General features: G+C 41.9%; 1 protein-coding gene across 2 annotated transcripts in view; it reads left to right on the top strand.

Annotated features, from left to right (window-relative positions):
* The window catches only part of Ttc8 (tetratricopeptide repeat domain 8), a 63,557-nt gene that overhangs the window by 24,664 nt on the left and 18,355 nt on the right, over positions 1-20,538 (top strand). For both annotated transcript variants that reach the window (XM_028886606.2, XM_028886607.2), the window contains 4 exons: positions 1,692-1,736; positions 13,046-13,131; positions 17,068-17,155; positions 19,202-19,312. In XM_028886606.2, coding sequence (XP_028742439.1) covers positions 1,692-1,736; positions 13,046-13,131; positions 17,068-17,155; positions 19,202-19,312 — 330 coding nt within the window. The remainder of the gene's footprint in view (positions 1-1,691; positions 1,737-13,045; positions 13,132-17,067; positions 17,156-19,201; positions 19,313-20,538) is intronic.

Raw genomic sequence — 20,538 nt, forward strand, 5'->3', positions numbered from 1 at the left:
TAGATCAGGTTGACTGGTGGCCATATCTATAAGGGATTGTTGTTTGGCTTGTTAATTGATGTAGGAACTAGCCCGTTGTGGGCAGCACAATTCCCTAGGCATGGGGTCCTGAACAGTGTAATGGAGGAGAAGGCTTGCTGAGAGCAAGCAAGGGTCCAGTGTTTATTTTTTCTCCACTCTTGACTATAGATCTAATGTTGTTAGTTCTTGCCACAACTTTCCTGCACTAATGTACTTAACCTGAAACTGTAAGTCAAATAAATGCTTTTCTTCCCTAACTTGCTTTTTGTCAGGGTATATTATCATATCAACAGAAATGAAAGTAGAATAGGTGTCTTGCTGGCCAGCCACACTAGTCTAATCAATCATTGTGCCTCAGGCCAGTGAGAAACTGTCTTAAAAAACAAGGTGGGGCTGGAGAGATGGCTTAGTGGTTAAGACTACTTGATGCACAGTCACGAGGACTGGAGTCTGGATTCCAGCACCCGCATAAAATAGGTGTCCCACTCACACATGTAATCCCCGTTCAGAGGTGGGTGGAGAGAGGATTTCTAGGGCTTTGTGGCTTTCATCTTAGTCAAGAAAAGCATAAGGTCCAAATTCAGGGAGAGGAGATCCTGCACAGAGGAATAGGCAGGCAGAGTGATAGAGTGGACTGTCTGACGCTTGCCTCTGGCCTCTGTGTGTGCAAACAGGTGTCCTCCCACCCCCAACCCCCACTTCTGCCACTGTTCTCACACGCACACACAAATAAATCTGAACAAAACCAAGGTGGGTGTGCTTGACTAAGAACAACAGTTCAGGTGTCCTCTGGCTGCCTTCCACATACACACAGCCCCTAAAAGCAAAGTGAAATAAAACCCCAAACTCCTTGGGGGAATAGCTTAAAAAATAAATTACACAGGAACACTAAGCCAGCAAACTCAGCAGAAATCTGTGAACTTTCTATAATAGTGCTGAGTTCGAACGTTCCTAATTGTTGTCATTCAGGGGTAAATAAGAGCGGAATGCCGTTTGGTGGACTGTATCAGACCAGAAAAGCGCTACTAACTTCTTCAGCTCTTCTCTGACTGTACTCTAGTCAGTGGCAGTTAGTAGACTATAAAGCTTTAGTCAGTTCCTTTTCTTCATGAGAGTGGAGTAATGAATCGGCGTTCCTGAGGAAGACCTGGTTCCCTCACTTGAGGCGGCTGGCTGGCCAGTTTTCAGTGAAAGAGTGCAGCCAATGGAGACATTTCCCTCCGTGTAGCGCTCTGCTTAACACTTATATTCCATGTTGTTTCAGAAGGAATACCCAATTTCCCATGTGTCAAAATTATATAATAATCTCTATAATAAAAAGAGAGTATACAAATTGGGTGAAATCTTCATGACCATCATAAGTCTTTAGGAAATAAAATGAACTTCTTTTGTCTTGTTTTAATAAAATAATGTATATAACATAAAGGAAGAAGGTTCAGTTCTTTGAACTTTCCAGTTTATTGTCTGTGAAGACAAAATTTACTGTGAGTTGCAGAACTTTAAAATGGGATATTATGACAAATGACAGCCGCATTTATTATTTACCAGTTCCTAACACTTTAGAGTATCCTGCACTTTTGCATCACCTAAGTTTTGAGTTTTCATATAACAATAACAAAGTGTTTCAGTATAATAAAACTGAGCGTGTTTTGACATTTTGTCATTTTCAGGCTTTATTTGAATATATTTTTCACCATGAAAATGATGTTAAGATGGTAAGTGATGAATTCCTGTTATTTTCTTCCCTTGTAATTTTTCAGGCTTTGGAGCTTTAGATTTTGAAATGTTCTATTTCTTTCCTTTAAAAAATGGAATCATTAAAAATTGGAGGAACTGAAAGTTTCAGTTCCAGTGAGGACACTTGTATAAATATAGAAATGATAAGAATTATGCCTGAATCATAGATTATGTAGCTGTCGTTAAAGGTCAAGATAAATGAGAATATCATATGCCTGTTATAGTGTATTCTTTATGCTAATAGTACTACTGGTCCATTTTTTTTTAGACCACAGAGTATTCAAAGTTTGCTAACATGCATCCCTGCCTTCTTCTGCCCTTCTCTCCCATGAAGATTTCAAACACACAGAAGTAGAAATAATAACTTAAAGAGCCCATGTTACTCACCACCTAGTGTCAGCTATAGTCAGTTTTCATGGTAACTTCTCACTAATGAATTTTGAGATTATATGCATGTGACTTTCCAATTTTGCTTCAATTTATGTAAGCCAGTATGTGGATGAGGAGAAACCTCACAAAGTTGTTTAAGTCAAATGAAGTCAATTCTGTAATATCTGGTAACAGTTTCCCCATTTTCTCATCAGTCCAGAAAAACACTATGTTCACATGTCGAGTGTTTAGGAGAATGCTTTCTTGAGTTGTGTTTTCTATGGGTCAGCCTAATTCAGTGTACAGGGCAAGCTAATGAAAATATGACAGGGCACCTGTTCATTCTGACTGAGAAAAGAAAATTGATGTAAACCGGTCGGTACTGGGTGTGGAGGTGTACATGTGTGGTCACAGCACTCAAAAGGCGGAATCAGGAGAATCCTGAGTTTAGGACTAGTCCCAGCTACAGAGTAAGACCATGTGTGAAAAACAAAAACAAACAGGAGTTGATCTCAGACTGAAGGTAGCCAAGGGGAGACTTAGACGGTGAGTGATGCTGGCAAACATCCACCGAGTGAGCAGGGTTTCATGGAAATGAGGCGAGAGAAATATAAGGAAACAGGCCCTGAACAGAGACTGGACTGAGAGCTGAATAAGACTTATCTTCAGAAACGATGGCACCAAAGAGACAGTTTAAGGAAACGACTGAACTTGATGATAGGTTTGATGTTGGGGGCAAAGGAAGGGGACACCAATCAGAGCGGCCACCTGAGGGTGCTGTGAGGGTGATAGTTTTACTAACAGACATGGGATTGACTCATCAGTTTATAAAGAAGTAATATAATTGACTCATAGAGTTTTGTGTTTGAAACGATGAAGGGCTCTCTGTGTGGAGATAAATTGCACACACTGAGGAGTAGGGCACAGGTATCCATCTAAGAGCCTAGGCTGGACACAGAACATGGGACTCACTGTGATGAAGAACTCAAGTGTGTGCTCACATAGGGAACAGAGGAGTCTTAAGGTTAGCCCACCAAGAAACCATGTGCATTTCTAAACAGAACCCAGTGGTTTCACTTACTACATAGCTCAGAGAGGCTTTTAGTGGGACAATATGTAACACTGCCTGAATCCACTCCATTTAATAGGTGAGCAAATTTCTAATTATTAAATTGTCACGAATCTGTTTTTAGAAGGGTTTCTTTTTTGTTTTCAGAATCAGAATCTTACTATGTAGTCTAGACTGACCTCAGACTCTCACTCCTGCCTCTGGATGCCAAGTGCTAGGATTACAGGTGTGTGCCACCACATCTGGCTTTATACTCCTGGGTTTTTGAAGAATAAATCATTTACTGAGGAGATATCTGTTCTTTCATCCAATGTCATTCTGAGTGATGCAGCGTGCCAGCCACCGTTTCAGTCCTGAGATCAAGGACAGAAGGAGGCAGGCCGACCCGAGTCTTTGCTCTTTATATTTATACCTGCAAATTATATTCTCATTGACCTAGAAATAGAAATGCAAGAAGGGCCTCTCTTCCTTAATTACCTGTGTAATTTAATAGTAATGATGTGTGGATCTGTGCTACATTTCCAAAATCAGAATCCCCAGGGGAGGCTGGTGACTCTGTAGTTATTAAGAACTCCACAGGCAATGCTAGTGTTCAATGATGATTGGGAACTACTGCTGTAGAATATATTCTGGAATTATAGAAACACTAAAAAACATTTATTCAAATGTAGGAAATGGAGTTGAGGACCCTTGGCAGCATTTGAAAGCTTGAATTCCATATAACAACCTCACCAGGGAAGGAAGTTCATTAAAAGAAATTAGTGAATTAATAGAAAAAAAAAACATAACAAAATGACCTTTAAATACATCTCAGGAACAAGAAAATGATGCAAAATCTTATTGGGAGCCAGAGTCTCCATTTATAAATTTTATAAGATTATGCTCATGAATAATGAAAGACTTAATATATTCAAAACAAGTGGTGCTGAACACAATGTGAAACTCTTTGCAGTAGATCTCTTTGAATCATTAAATGACAACTGAGGAAGCTTGTTTGGGGACATTCTTTAAGACATTGGGTTGACGAGTTATTAAAATTTAAGCTAGGGCCAGGGAGATGGCTCAGTAAAGTGCTTGCCTCCCAAGCATGAGGACCTGAGTTTAATCCCCAGAACTCACATGGTGGTGTGTGCTTATAATCTCAGTGCTGGGGAAGTGGAGATGGGCACATTCCTGGGGGCTTACTGGCCAGCCTAAGCCAATAGGTGAGCCAGCCTAGAGACCTTGTCTCAGCCAAAAGGAAGCTGGCTCTGGTGGAACAATGCTCAAGGTTGACCTTTGACTTCCACATGCGTGTACACATGCATGTATGTATACACACACACACACACACACACACACTCACAGAGGTCAAGAATTAAACTACTTCATGAGTTAGATTTGTGAAGCAACCGCAAAGGTAAGAAATTGGTTCTTATATACAATTTCTATATAGTGCTAGAAGCAAAACATATCTATGGGGTGATTTAAATATTGTTTGTCATCTTAAAAAAAGGTTGTCTGAATTTTTAGAATCCTTTTTCTGGCATATTGCGGTATATTATGTGCATGCTCATATGTGTATGGGCACACATGCATGTTTTTTGTGTGTTTGCATGTACTTGGAGGCCTGCAGCTGATGTCTAGTATCTTCTTTGGTTACAGTGTACCATATATATTGAGGTAGAGTCTCATGCTGAATCTGGAGCTTGCCATTCCAGCTAGTCTAGATACTAAGGGGGTTCCCTGTCTTTGCCCCCCATACTGTCCTCCCCATGCCTGTGATCTGGGGTTGCAAGCAGCTCACCACACACACCTAACTTTTACATGGGTTCTAGGGATCCAAACTCCTGGTCCTCATGTTTGATCAGAAGATTTCCTCACAGAGCCATCTCTCAGCCTTGGAGAGCTTCTTACGGACATGGAAATGACCCAGGGACAGATAATGGAGGGAAATAGCAGGAAGCAGGTGCGGCAGAGGTGTCGTTTCTTGCTGACAAGAAATGTAAAATAAAGGACTTTAAAATATTTACGGACAGTGTCATAAATTATTACAAATTATAGATAATGTTGTAAAGGGTGCAATTTAGGAAATAATGTGATAATAGGAAGCAGATAGCCATAAACACATTGGCTTACTTTGTCCTGTGCTTTCAGTTCTCAGCAATCGTCAGGAAAAATAGCTATAGTTGTGGTGATCATTCTAGTATCACATATAATAGCAAAAATGCTTGAAGCATAAATGTTCAGTGCTGGAGGACAAATTTGGTAAGTTATAATAAACAGCAGAATGGGCTTTTCATGCAGCTGGTCAAAGAATAGTTACCAAAATAATAAAAATTGCAAATAGTTATTTTCAAACGTTAGGTCAGAAAGTGTCCACTCGGGATGTTTAACAGAATTGTAACGAAATACACATGCACTTATACTTGGGAAGACGCTTGGCTGCGTCCCTTGAAAACAGGTTTACAATGTCTTTACCCCATGTGTACCTGCTGGACGCCTGCCGTGCGTCAGCCACTTGGGTTACAAAAGTGTAGAAAGCAGGTTGGCCTCATGGCACCAGGTGGAGATTAAGTCTCATTTTATATTCTTTTTCAAACTTTTCATACGTTTCCTGATTTAATAGCAAACTTCTGGTTTATATATTAGCTATATTAAGTACCTGGATAGTTTTAAATGCTTATAATTGGGCCCTCATTTTTTTTTTTTCACGTGCTAGCCACTCTAGTGTAGAACACTCAAGGAGGTAGCTCCTTTTGTTGTTACTTAGTGAAAAGTGCAAACTTTCCTGTTTGCACTTCTGAGATGAAAGGTTCATTTCTTTATCAATTAAATTACTGAAGTCCTAGCATTGATCCTGTGATTGGCTGGAGGAATGCTGAGGCCATACGCCTGTGACTATTTCCCGGCCTTCACCAGCTTGCACGCTCACACACATACTTACTCATAGTGCTCTTTGGATCAGACTCTAAAATGTCATTTTAGATTTTATCACAAATGTTATTTTCCAAAAAGGATTTAGATAATGAGCACAAACCGGGCATTTTTTAACCTTTTATATATTTTGTAACTTTAGCTAGAAAAAGAAAAAAAAGGTTCTATTTTTTAGCATGCTAATGATATCAGAGCTACTTTTATATGCCTTGCTTTGGATGACCTTCAAATTTTTCAAAAGCAAGTATTTTGCATAAATACAGGGGATAATATAGGTAAATATCAAGAACTCTGAAGTGGCATTTAAATGTTAGAAAAGTAAAATTGATCTTTGATGTGACAACTATATTTCTGTCTCTGTGCCCTATTTGGGGGGCACTATTGACAAAACTAACATGTTTACCTTTCTATTAATAGGAAGAATGCTAGAGCTAACTATTAAGATTACTATGAAGTAGTATTTTCAATGTTAAGAATAAATAAAGTCGATCAGGTTAGATGGCTCAGCAGGTGAAGTCACCTGCCACCAATCCTGAGATCCAGAGTTAATTCCTAAGCCCTACATGTGGAAGGGAAGAACTGAGTCCTGAAAGTTGTCCTCTGACCCCCATATGTGCACCATAGCATATGCACACACACACACACACACACACACACACACACACACACATTGGCGAAATTGTTAAGGCCACTCCACGTAGTTAAAAGGAAGATTTATTTAGTGGGTAACTTACAAATGAAGGGATAGGTAGGTCGTGGGGTCTGAGGAAGGTGTATCACAGTCCAGTGGTGTTCTCTGGAGCTCTGCTCGGTCCACCTCCACCATCTAGGGTGCCGGAACAGAGAGAGCGCTGGCCCATCTAGATCTCGGTCTCCAGGCGCTTCCCCTGGCCCCTCCTTGTAGTTGTGACAGTTGCTGAAGCCTCAATGGGGGTTGGAACTTCCAGATCAAAGCTGGAATGGCTACCCACTACACACACACACACAAATACACACACACACACACACACACACACACACACACACACAAGCATGTGTTCATGTACAGTGTGGTGGTTTGAAAGAAAATGGCCCCCATAGGGAGTGGCACTATTAGGAGGTGTGGCTTTCTTGGAGGAAGTGCGTCACTGTGGGGGTGGGCTCTGAGGTCTCCTATGCTCAGGCTACTCCCAGTGTCATAGCTCACTTCTTTTTGCCTGTGGATTAAGATGTAGAACTCTCAGCTCCTTCTCCAGCACCATGTCTGCTTGCATGCTGCCATGCTTATCTCCATGACGATAATGAACTAAACCTCTGAAACTGTCAGCCAGTCCCAATTAGATGTTTTCCTTTTTAAAATCACTGTGGTCATGGTGTCTCTTCACAGCAATACAAACCCTAAGACACAGAGTAAAATTGGACTAAAGGAAACTGTATTAATTCTTTTATTCTTGTTACCTACATGTATATGTTTAAGTTTTTAGTGACATTTTCTCTCTGTTTTTGGCTGATAATTGGCAGTAATACATGTGGACTGATGATCTGGAATCTTTATTTCCACATGCTCTTTAATTTCAGCATCTTGAAGTTGTCATAACTGTAAACAAAATTTTAAAAGTTTTTAGTGTTTGGACATATTCACAGACTACACTGTCCAGATTTGCCAAAGTTCCTTCTGCAGCTGGACTTCAACAAATTTGTGGCTTTTAAAAGTGACATTTTAGGGTTTTATATTAAATACATATTGTTAGTAATAAATAGTGCTTAATAAAGCTATTAATTACTCACTGTCTTAGTCAGTGTTCTACTGCTATGAGAAGACACCATGACCATAGCAACTCTCATAAAAGAAAGCATTTAACTGGGCTTACTTACAGTTCAGAGGTTTAGTCCATTATCATCATGGTGGGAAGTATGGTGGCACACTGGCAGGCATGGTGCTGGAGAAGTAGCTGAGAGAGCATATCTAGATCAGCAGGCAGCAGGAAGAGAGAGACATTGAGTCTGGCTTGGGCCCTTGAAATCCCAAATCATACCCCCAGTGACACATTTCCTTCAACAAGAAGGAAATTGCCACACCTCCTAATCTTCCTCAAGTAGTGCCACTCCCTGAAAACTAAGCATTCAAATCTGTGAGCTTATGGGGGCCTTATTATTCAAACCACCACACTTATTTTTATATGTACATAATAATTCTGGTTACTCCCCTTTCCCTCCCCCTCATCCCCATCAGCCCTTTTCCTAGATTCATGACATTGGTGTTTGTTTTATTATCTGTTGATTTTAACCAAGACCCTCTGTGTAATCACTGGAGTTAGACTCTCCACTGGAATGTTGAGGGGTCACCAGGGGCCACACAGCTGAAGGCAATGACTCCCTCTCTGCCTGCATCTCCCAGTAGTGAATGGTTCAGCAGTGAGGGGTCGGGGCCCCAGGGCCCCTCCTCCATCCATGCCTGGCTGTTGATGTTCCTGTTCTTGTGCAGACACAGCATAGGGATCTGCAGCAGCTGTGAGTCTGTGATTGCAAGGGCCGTGTCTTGCCCAGGACATGACATTTCGCAGCCCTTTTCCATGTCTTACAGCTCTTACAGTCCTCCCCACCCCTTCCACAGTGTTCCTTGAGTCTTGGAAGTGATGACGTAAATGTTTTGTTAAAGGTCCAGCACTTGTACGTCCCCCTTTCTCGGCACTCTTTGTAGCCATCAGCTTCCATACTCACCACTATTCGCTGGAAAAGGAGGCTTCCCTGATGAAGGCCGAGAATAGTGTTTATCTTGGGCAGCTGAAGAGTGTTCAAAGACATGGCTTTAGGCTGCCCAGAGAGGGTACCAAGGAGTGAGGCTAGAGCGTAGCAGTCCTTTTCCTGGGCCCTGCAGCATGGACTGTGTGCCCAGAGGCACAGGTGGGGCAGATTCCAAGGAAAGTCTGCCTTGGAGTTGCAAAGATTCTTAAATGTAAATACACATGGTAAAGAATTTGAGATAACTCAGTCCATAAAGTGCTTGCAAGGCAAGCATGAGGACCCGAATTCAGTCCACATGACCAGTGTAGAAAAAGTTAGGTATGGAGGGAGGCCCATGCTTATAAACCCAGTGCAGGGAATCCCCGGAGTACTTGCTGGCCGCTAGTCTAGTCTACTCGGCAAGTTCCAGTGAGCTACCCTGTCTTAAGAAAATGAGGTAGATGGTTCCTGAGGAACAACAACCAAGGCTGTCCTGTGGCTTCACACACACACACACACACACACACACACACACACACACACATACACACACACACACATACACATACACACACACACACACACACATACACACACACATACATACACATACACACACACACATACACACACACACACACACACACACACACACACACACACCACACACACACACACACACACAGAATGTGAGTCAGAATTTTAAAGAAATACATGTCTTATGCCACTACTTAAAATATTTTAAATGCTAGTAGTTGTAAACATAGAAATGTCTTAGTTTGGGTTTTTATTGTTGTGAGGAGACACTATGACCCTGGCAACTCTTATAAAGAAAACATTTAATTGAGCGGACTTGCTTAGAGTTCAGAGGTTCAGTCCATCATGGCAGGGAGCACGGTGGCTTGCAGGCAGACATGTGCTGGAGCTGAGAGTCCTTACATCTTTATAGGCAGACAGCAAGAAGTCAAATGACTGTCACAGTGAGTGAAACTTGAGAAAAAGACTCCAAAGCCTGCCACCACAGTGACACACTTCCGACAGAAGGTATGGCCCAGATTGTGCCCTCCAGCCTCAAGGTCTGAAAGGCATGTGTATCACCCAGCCTCCCCCAACAAGACCACACTTCCTCCAACAATGCCACACCTCCTAATAGTACCACTCCCTATGAGCTTATGGGGGTCAAATACATTCAAACTACCACAAGGAGTTTGTTTGGTTCTTAAACTACTTTCCACACCAGTCAGAGGTAAGGACTCCAGTTAATGACCTGAGCAAGCCATTCTCCAGTGCCTCTTGTGAACTCAGTGGCCTTCCTGTGTAGCTGGAGAGCTTCTCTCCAGGTCCCACCAAGCCCAAGCAGTCCTATAGCCCACTTATAAAATAAACACACAGACTCTTATATTACTTATAAAGTGTATGGCCGTGGCAGGCTTCTTGTTATCTACTTCTTCTATCTTAAATTAACCCATTTCTATTAATCTATACTTTGCCACATTGCTTGTGGCTTACAGGTACCTTACATCTCCCTTGTCATGGTGGCGGCTCCTCAGCCTTCTACTTCCCAGAATTCCCTTCTCTGCTTGCCCCACCTATACTTCCTGACTGGCTACTGGCCAATCAGTGTTTTATTTATTAACCAATCAGAGCAACACATTTGACATACAGATCACCCCACAGCATTCCTGAACAGCGGAGATGGAAAGAAGGCGTATTAGTTACTTTTCTGTTGCTATGACAAAGCACCATGACCAAGGCAACATAGAGAAGAAAGAGTTTATTTTGGCCTATGGTTCCAGAGGGTCAGAGTCCATAATGGTTGATTGGAGGTAACAGGCAGCCATGGCAGCTGGGACAGGATGCTGAGAACTCACATCTTGCACTGTAAGCACAAAGCAGGGAGAACAACTGGAAATGACTCTCAGAGCTGGCCTCTAGTGACACACTTCCTCCAACAAGGCCACACCTCCTAACCCCCCTCAGACAGTGCCACCGACTGGGGACCAGTGTTCAAGTACATAAGCCTATAGGAACAGTCTCATTCAAATGCCCACAAAGGGTCTCCTGGGGGAGGACAGGGGCCTTCCAAAATCATCACAAGTATTCTTGTCTAATTCAGCCCAAGTCTTCATGTGAATAAGAATTGCTAAGATGTAACTTTTTCTTACCATTTTTATTGTCTCAGCAATTTATATTTTCCTTAATTGAATTATCAGGAACATCTGGTTCCTCCATAGGACGACTTGATTCAGGACTGTATCTGAAGGCAAACTCGGCTACCCGTCATAAGCACTGGATCTAACTTTAGGAAGTCAGGGTACATAAGAAGCATTCAAATGGAAGCTTTTTCCAAAGACAGTAGAAGATCTGTGTACATTAAACATGGCAGTGAATGTGATCTATTTGCTGAGAAAGGGCTTAATAAAGATTGAGTCAGAGTTAATATGCATAGATATTTACAGTGCATGCCTGATTAGACCCCTCTAAAAATACAAGTTTCTCAGTGTTTCCAGAGACAATACCACTTGAAGTCATACTTCTCTCTTTTCATCTTCACTTTTACTTCTGGCTAGAGGGGAAAAAGAAAAATAAGCACATGAAAGTATAATCATATGTAGCTTGTTTTTAATTTCCATAGCATTCAAGTAGAGATGTTGGTTTTTTAGGTCCATTAGAGGCTCAGCATGGTGACACCATTCCTGGATAAGTAGTTTGCATATTTAGAGGTCTCCCCTGGAGCAAGAGAGATAGAGAACAAATGGAAAAGTAATTAATTTTGCAATAGGAGGTGGAGGGGACTTTTCTGGCATTCATTTCAGAAGAGAGCTGATATTAAAGAGGACAGTAATAGGGGATGCATTTTGAGATAATAGAAGTGGAGCAACCAAGTGTTCCTTTAATGGAACTGTTGGCTCTCATGATTATATTAACACTGACTCTGAATAAAGCAGTTCCAACAATGAGAAAACAAGTATTAAAAATTAGAATTCTCATTTAACTGATAACTCCAGTACGATTCACTGAATCTTTATAGAACTTTTAGATTTCCGTGAACTTCACAGTTGTGTAAAGACTTACTTCCTTTCTCCTCTGTCGAAAGGTTTTCCTTCCTCTCTATAAAAATCCCAACTCTTAATTGGTTACCTCTTGTCTGATCATGGAAAAGCATGGAAGGAAAAAGATAGAAAAGATACGGGATTGTGGTGGAGAGGTGGCTGAGGTCATACTGCTCTTGTTGAGGCCAGAGTTTAGTTCCTGTTCCTGTTCCCACATCCGGAAGTGTACAAACCACCTGGAACACCAAGTCCAGGGAATGTGACGTCTCTGGCCTCTGCAGGCACTTACACACATGTGCACTTACACACGTGCACTTACACACACACACACACACACACACACACACACAAATCCTTAAAAAAAAGACGTGGAGTAAATAGTTACAATATGGAGAAAAATGTTAATTACTAGAAGGTAACGTGACATCAGAGCTATGGAGTTGTGATCATTGAAGGCAGCAGTAACCCAAATACTCAGACTTCTTTGCCTCTTCTGTGTCATCCCAAAGCCCCTTTCTTTCTTGTTCTGAATTCACGGTGTGCTCCTAGCATGGAGGTTACAGGTACATGGTACCATCCACAGCTTTTCCTGGGGACTGGGGGTCTGAACTCATGTCTCACGCCTGCATAGCAATAGCAAGCCCATGCTTCACTCTTCCTCTGGTGTAACTAGACATTGAACCTCGGGTTGGTCAGGCATGTGAGGCAAATACTCAACCCCTGAGCAATGGCTCCTGCCCTTCCAAACCCCTTTTCTCTCTACTTACTTGGTCCTTCTTTCTCTACATCTGTGTTCAACGGGGACTACTGCTGGACCCACCTCACATACAGAAAGCTTGACATCGTCCGAGTTTTGAGGCATTTTGAATCTTTAGAGAGTAGATACGAAGTAGGAAGAGAGTACAATCCTAGTGTTTTAAATTTCAGTTCCGTGCCTTGTATATTAAAATTGTATTCTGATTTATTGTGCATCTGCTTCCCTTCGACCAATGTCTCCAACTTCTGTGCTGCCAGCCCCCTGGCCTGGAACTGATTATTTAGGGGAAATTTGTGGGGCCATCTGGAAACTTGGGCAACCTGAGTTTCTATCTAATTTCTAGTACATGTTTTGATGGATGCTAATTATGTGGCTTATTTAATTATTTATCCTCCTGCTTGTTTTGAATTGTTTTCAAAGGCTTTGGATCTGGCGTCCCTCTCCACGGAGCATTCTCAGTACAAGGACTGGTGGTGGAAAGTGCAGATTGGGAAATGTTACTACAGGTAAGACCTTCATCGTCTATGACAGTCTTCAAAGGAGAAGTGTTTCATGCCATCAGATAGGATCATGAGAAAAACCAACTGTCCTCATGAAGCAGCGACAACCTGGGCTTATTTGAGCAAACGTTTTCTGAGCCATCACATACAGCAGTAAGACCTGGTGCCCTGAGAACGTCACACAAGGAAGCTGAGGCAGAGCTCGGTTGTGATTTTCCTCATGAGCTGGTTAGGGACAGACCTGGGACTAGAACCCAGAGTGCTCACTTAGGTCTGTCCTCCTGGCTCTCAGTTCCTCACACAAATGCCTCCCATCTGTAGGGCGCCCTGCAGACAAGAGCCAGCTTGTTTGTGCTTTACTTCATCTCGCTTGAGGCTGCTGGAGGTAGCTGCTCGGTTGAGGAAGACTGAGCCTGGCCAAGGTGAAGCGAGTGGTCTGAATTCATAGAGCTGAGAAGTGATACGCAAGAATTTCAGTTTCATTTTCTGGTTCTGATTCTCATATTAACATTTTGTTTATTTAGTTCAGACAGAATGTCACTATGTAGCCCAGGCTAGCCTCGCTCTCATGATGTTCCTGCCTCAATCTTTGGAGTGCCAGGATTAGCAATCTACCACACTCAGCTCCTATTTCCATAACCCTTATTGTTTTTCTAGGACCTGAATGTTTTTTAAATGTGCTTAATGTTTTAATACATCCAAAAGAAAACAAGGAGAGAGGTCACCAAAGTTGTTACTAATTTTAGTGCCATCTGAAACTTGCTGCTGATATTCAGAAAATTCAGAACCTCTGGGAAAGATGGAAAATTCATATTTTATAATGGTAAATTCTCTGTATTATTAAGAATCAAATAGGCGTCCACTATTGTGAGCAACCATCAACATTTCCAGACCAGTGCTCTGTGAGGAAAAGGAAGTAAATGGACTGGAAGCGTGCTTGCCGCTCTTGTGGAAATGAGGAGTACTCTCCATTTAGACTTCGCACATACAACTCTGAATCATTTTTTCCACTGATAAATTGAAAAGTGTTTTATACTAGAAGATAATGTGAGGTCATTCTAACATTAAAATCTTACGGCTTTAATTCTTAAAGACAGTTTTAACATCTTGAGCTTCCATACAAAACCTTCAGACATGGTTAATAATTAAAGGAAAGCATAACTCAGACTCTTTGTGCTGCCCATAGATGATGCCATTTCTCCTTTTTTCAAATGTGTCTTCTTTCAAATGAATGCATTTTATCATATTAAGTTATTGTTCTGTTCTTCGGAACATCTTTACTATGTGTTCACTCATTTATACAGTCACCCACTTAGCCAAATACAATGAGCAATCACTCTCAAATGGGACCACAAAGATTTATTAGATTGTACTTTTAAATGCTGAGACAGACAACAAATAATTATTATGATGACTCCTGTTATTACGGAAGCAAGGGCATGGCACACTGGGAACCCAGAGAAAGAGCTTGTGACGTCAACCGAGGAACTCAGAGACGCCTCACTGAGGATGTAGTCTGAAGCTGGCTTCAGCCTTTGTTCCTGGCCTCTGTGTTCTCCTGCCCCCATCTCTGCACTCATGAAGTTCCTCTCCTACCCAGCCCCACTCTAGGGCCCTAATTCTGGACATTTTATTATCACTTACTGCAGTGGTTCTCAACCTTCTATGACCCTTTAATACAGTTCTTCTGGTTGTGGTGACCCTAAACTGTAAAATTATTTTCGTTCCTACTTCATAATCATAATTTTGCTACTGTTATGAATCATAATGTAAATATCTAATTGCGTGATATGCGACCCCTGTGAAAGGGTCATTTGTCCTCCAAAGGGGTCGTGGCCCACAAGTTGAGAACCACTTACTTCTGGTCTGTTGAGTTCTCACAGTAACCTCTCCCCTGGGTGTTCTGCCTCCAGTCTCTCATCTCGTCAACCCTGCCTGAGTCTAGTGAGGGAGCTGTGTACAGACAGCTGCTCCGGGACTCCTTGATGATCCTCCGTTCAGCCTGTCAGTGTAGTCTAACGCTGTTCTCCCAGCCGACCTGCTTTCCCGTGTCTCTCACTGTTTGTATTGTTAGATCCTCTTCAGCTAGACCAGATTCTTTAGCTTGGCCCTGACGTGCCCTCCACTTCCTGCCCGTGGGCTTATGTCATAGTTGCTTCCCCCTTGGAAAGGCATGCCAGCACACACCTTATCTCACAGTTGAATCGTCATCCGCTGTTCTCTTGATTTACTCACTTTCTACAGGTAATTTTTCTCTTGGCCATCGAAGTCAGTGAACACATTTAGCCCTTATTATCGCTTTAAGGGCATGCTTATTACCCTCTGCATTTTCACATCTTTTTAACATGGTGAAGTGTGGTATGGTGATGCCTCGCACTTCTGTTGAGTTCATTGGCAGGGAAAAGGTTGGCAGTGTCTTTCTGGATTCTCTGATATTGGCTTGAGTCTATGAACTTAACTGATGTGTCTTTTATTGTGTATTTTTTTGTATGTGTCTAAATGTGTTTTATAAAAGTGTGTTTGTGTGTGTGTGTGTGAAAGAGAGAGACAGAGAGACAGAGACAGAGAGAAACAGAGAGACAGAGACATAAAGAGAGAATGTGTGCATACGTGCATATGTGAAGGCCAGAGGTCAACTCCAGGTGTCCTTCCTTAGGTGCCTTACACCTTTTTTTCCACACATTCTCTTGGTCTGAGGCTGGCCGGTTGGGCTAGGCTGCTTGTCCAGAAAGGTCCAGTATCTACCCACCTGTCCCTGCCTCCTCAGTATTGGCATTTGCATGCGCATGTCACGAGGCCCAGATTTGATGTGGTCTGAGGGATTGAGCTCAGGTACTCGTGCTTATATTTCAGACACTCTACCACCTGAGCTGTCTCCCATTCCCTAGACATCTTTGAATATGGCCTACTCCATGCTTTTGTTCAATAATTTGTGTGGCAAATTCATTTTATTTTTTATTATTCCTGTTTCTCAGAACTTTGGGGTGCTTTGATAATATTTCATACATAGTCTGTGAAGTGGATGGGACCTTTAAGAGGAAGGGGCTTCTGCCTCGTTACATGCCCTCTAACTTTACACTAACCTGTTGAAGCCACCTTACGGCTCTTGAATGCCCTCCTCCAGCAGCTGCTAGTATATAGCTCCACCAACGCTTGAAGTCTAGATCAGGAAAAAATGATCAAAGTTATTCTTCCCAGCCTTTATGTGGCATTAGCACAATGGGGCAGATTGTAAATAATTTTTAGTTTATTTTACCAAAAATATATCTAAGTTGCTCATAGAGTGCTGAGAATGAATAGTTATCAGAAATCATAGCCATGTGCTTCTGTGATTGTCCTGGTGGGAACAATGCTTCCTGGGTCACAGACATTGACAGTGACGTCAAGACCGCCACTTAGGCAAGGAGCAAGTTTCAGATTCACAGAGCAGGCCAGCTACTAAGGGCAGAGGAAAACAAGGTTTGTACAAAAAATGATGATACAGCTGTAGCATGCACGTGGCAATTGTCGCTCTCATTAAAATAGTATAGGGATAACTAGCGGGGGTGGGGGGTTGTCTTAGGAAGGAGATGTTTTCAAAGAAACGAAGTGGCAGCTCCACAGCTATCCAGGTCACTTGCCATATGTGCAGCTGATCGTAAGCTCTCACGGTGGTGAACTGACGTGACCCCGTTAGAGACAGCTCTTGGTCCTGCTGCAGCTAGGTTGTCGTCCTTACACACCGTCTGAGGCTTAGATAGCTCGTGACCATGGGAGACAGGTGGCTTTTTGCTAGCTTTTGTTAACATACATGTTACTGTCTGTGTGCACAGCCTCACCTGCTTTGATATATGCTTGCTCCAAGATGAGATGTGTCTGTTCATATCCTCAGGGCTTGAAAAAAAATATGATGTAGTGTTGATTTTTCAATTGAATGTCTGATTTTTGAATGGCCATTTCTAGGTTAGGAATGTACCGGGAAGCAGAGAAGCAGTTTAAGTCAGCCCTGAAGCAGCAGGAAATGGTAGACACATTTCTCTATCTGGCGAAAGTAAGTAAATATTCTTAACTTGAGTGAAAACTGCCTTCTTAGGGTGCTGGCCATTGCATGGGGGAAATTTGCCAGTTCCTTCTGGAATATTTGGCAAGTTAATATGTTCAGACTTATTTTTTGTAGCAAGTGAAAAATAACATATGGAGGGTAACCACGGCACAAGGAGTTGATGGCTGTGGAAAAAGAAGAAAATCCCTTTGACGGATTGCTTATTAGGACAGAAGGAAATATTACAGATTCCCCACCCTGTAGGTAATAGAAAGGCATTTTCTACAATTTATTGTCTCAAACCTGAGCAGGTTGTAGAGAACAAGGTCCCTTTGTTTTTGAAACAGGATTTCACTGTATAGTCCAGAAAGCCTTTGAACTTGCCATCCTCCTGCCTCAGCTTCCTGGGTAGCTGAGATTCCAGGGCTGTACTATCAAACCCTGCTCTAAGAACATGGACCATTTCATAGATTGTTTTATAGGACATTAGATACTCAGTTCTGAGCACAGTTCAGTATAGGATATTGTAGCAGGCTTGTTAGTAAAGACAGATTAATTTAATCCATGCAGTAACCCTAGAGGACAAAGTTTATACTTTCCTTTGTGCCGCTAAGTAAGACGAGACTGCAAGAGGTCAAGTTTTCTGCATCACTGGGCTGTTAGCAGCAAGCATTCAAGTCCACTATGCTTCGTGATGTGACCTGTAGCTTCAGTACAAGGGCCACCTAGTTATCAATACAGATTGGACATTCCTAATCTGAGTATCTGAAATCTGGAATGCTCCCGAATCTGAAATATACTGAATGCCACTGTATGATGCTACAATTCCACACCTGATGTCATGGGATGTGTCACAGTCGAAACATGGGTGTAATAAAATGATTATGTAAAACTGCCTTACATGTAGATGGGAAAAAAAAAATCAATGAGAGGGCTGAAGAGATGGCTCAGCAGTTGAGGCGTTTGTCGTTTTCCAGAAAATCCAGCTCAATTCCCAGCACCCACATGGTGGCACACAACCATCTGCACTCCAGTTCCAAGAGATCTGACACCCTCTGGTGGCCTCCAAGGGTTCCAGGCACACACATGGTACACAAACATACATGCAGACAAACACCCCATACACATAAAATAAAAATAAAAACTTAAAAAAAAAATCAGTGAATTTTGTGTTTAGATTTGGGTTCCACAGTACTCCAGAATACTCCCAAAATCAGAAATTGAGAACACTTCTGGGGTAAAACATTTCAGAGAAGGGAAGCTCTACTTGTATTGGGATAAAGTCACCTCCTGAGCCTCATCAAGGCCACTTTGAAAGAAAACACTTGATGAAGTGGTAGTTATTACACTATTGTGACTTATCTGCAAAGACATTTCCAAGTTAAGAAGTGTGCTATGAGCAGGAAAAGTGTGAGAGCTGGAAGGGAGGGAAGAGGCTGTGAACTGCTCTCCTCTGGGCGTGACACAGCCGTTGAATCATGACCTCATAGCAGTTACAATTGCTTGCATGAGACTAAGCCTAAAATCAGTCAATCATGGATTGAAGAAAGGGCTTACAAGACCACACTCTATCCTGCTGAACTTTTGCCTATTGGTATATTCCAGGGGAAGGACAGCCATTGTCTTCAGTTGGGTACCATTGGTAAGCCCTGCAAGGCTCCAGTGGGTAGCTTGAAACCAATAGTCAGGCGCATTACCCTGGTTGAACTCAGTGGGCCTAGAGACAAACCAAAAGATGTGAATATCAGAGACTCCTAGGGAGTGGAGGGTTGGTGTGGGCAGTGGAGAGATGTTCCCCTGACCCTTTCTAGTTTAGGTATTACCCAGCCTTTGTGACAATAATATCCCTACACTAAGCATTTCTTGGGGTGATAAATTTTATGTAAAATGTACAGATAAACTGTAAAGTTGTTATTAGACTCTAATTATGTCTGTGGAAATTCTTTAGTTTCTGGGAGAAAATTCGTTTCTAATCAATAATTAAAACTTGTCATGCAAATGCAATTGTTTTAAAAACCAGTACAGTAATCTTATTGAAATATACCTTGCTTTTAGGTTTATATCATATTGGACCAACCCGTGACTGCTTTAAATCTATTCAAACAAGGCTTAGATAAGTTTCCAGGAGAGGTGACCCTGCTTTGTGGCATTGCCAGGATCTATGAGGTAAGGTTCATGTTATCTTACAAGTTGGTGTAAAATTGAGGTTGAGTGCTACTTTAAAAAGCTCATAGGCCCTTGGGGTCCTAGTAGGGAACACAGTTTATAAAATGAAGATTGTTGGCTGTGATTCAGCAGTATAAGGGGAGATTTTGCTGTGTGTGTTTAATTCAAGTAGATTTTTTATAATGAAGTATTTTAAATACCCAGAGGTCAGTGATACAAGACAGGAATTTAACTTATTTTTCCTGTGTGGGTAGACTGTTATGTCAGCACACTTAACAATCCTTTCCCAAGATCTGTGGCACCAAACATCTGTATTTTCCATTTCTGGTAGATATTCCTGGAGCTGTCTAGTCTGTTCCATTGGCCTGTTTGTTCAGTCTCATACTAGCTACATTTCTATAGTTTTCTAATGGTCCCTGATAGACATGCCTTGTCAGAATTGCCTTCACAGTTTGGACTCTTACTTATTCTTACACAGTTTTAGATTCATGTTTTCAGATTCTGTAGAAAAGTTCCATTGAATTCTCTTCCCTGCTAATAACTAAGCATTACAATGATCCTGAGGCTAGATCAGGAAAGCCTACCACCTGTTATATTTTTTTTTTTCCTTTACAGTTGAAAATTTAATCTCCCTGCTCTTCCATATTAAGACTGGTGTCTCAAGAACTGTTTTGGTTTTTTTTTTTTTTTTTTTTTTTTTTTTTTTTTAACCTTGCAGGCCTAATGAATTAGTTTTACAGTTAATATTTGATTGACAGAATGGGTAAGTAGGCTGCTGTGGGATGTTCTGTATGCTGTGAATATGTGTTGCTCTGATTGGTTGATAAATAAAACGCTGATTGGCCAGTAGCCAGGCAGGAAGTATAGGCGGGATAAGCAGACAAGGAGAATTCTGGGAAGAAGAAGGCTGAGGCAGAAGACAGCAGCCCGCTGTCCAGGGAGCAGCATGTAATGGCACTGTACAGGTAAAGCCACGGAACACATGGTGACATATAGATTAGCAGAAATGGGCTGAGTTTAGTGTAAGAGCCAGTCAGTAGTTAGCCTGAACTAATGGCCGAGCAGTTTTAATTAATATAAGCTTCTGAGTGATTATTTTAAAAGTGGCTGCAGGGTCCATGGGCAGAACCAGAGAAAACTTCAACTACAGTAGGCTGCTTTCTCTTCGTACTCAAGTATGACGTATCTCTTAAGTTGCTTCATTTTTCTTTGTCTCCTGTGACTAT

Source organism: Peromyscus leucopus, chromosome 14 (genome assembly GCF_004664715.2).
Source record: "Peromyscus leucopus breed LL Stock chromosome 14, UCI_PerLeu_2.1, whole genome shotgun sequence".
NCBI lineage: Eukaryota > Metazoa > Chordata > Mammalia > Rodentia > Cricetidae > Peromyscus > Peromyscus leucopus.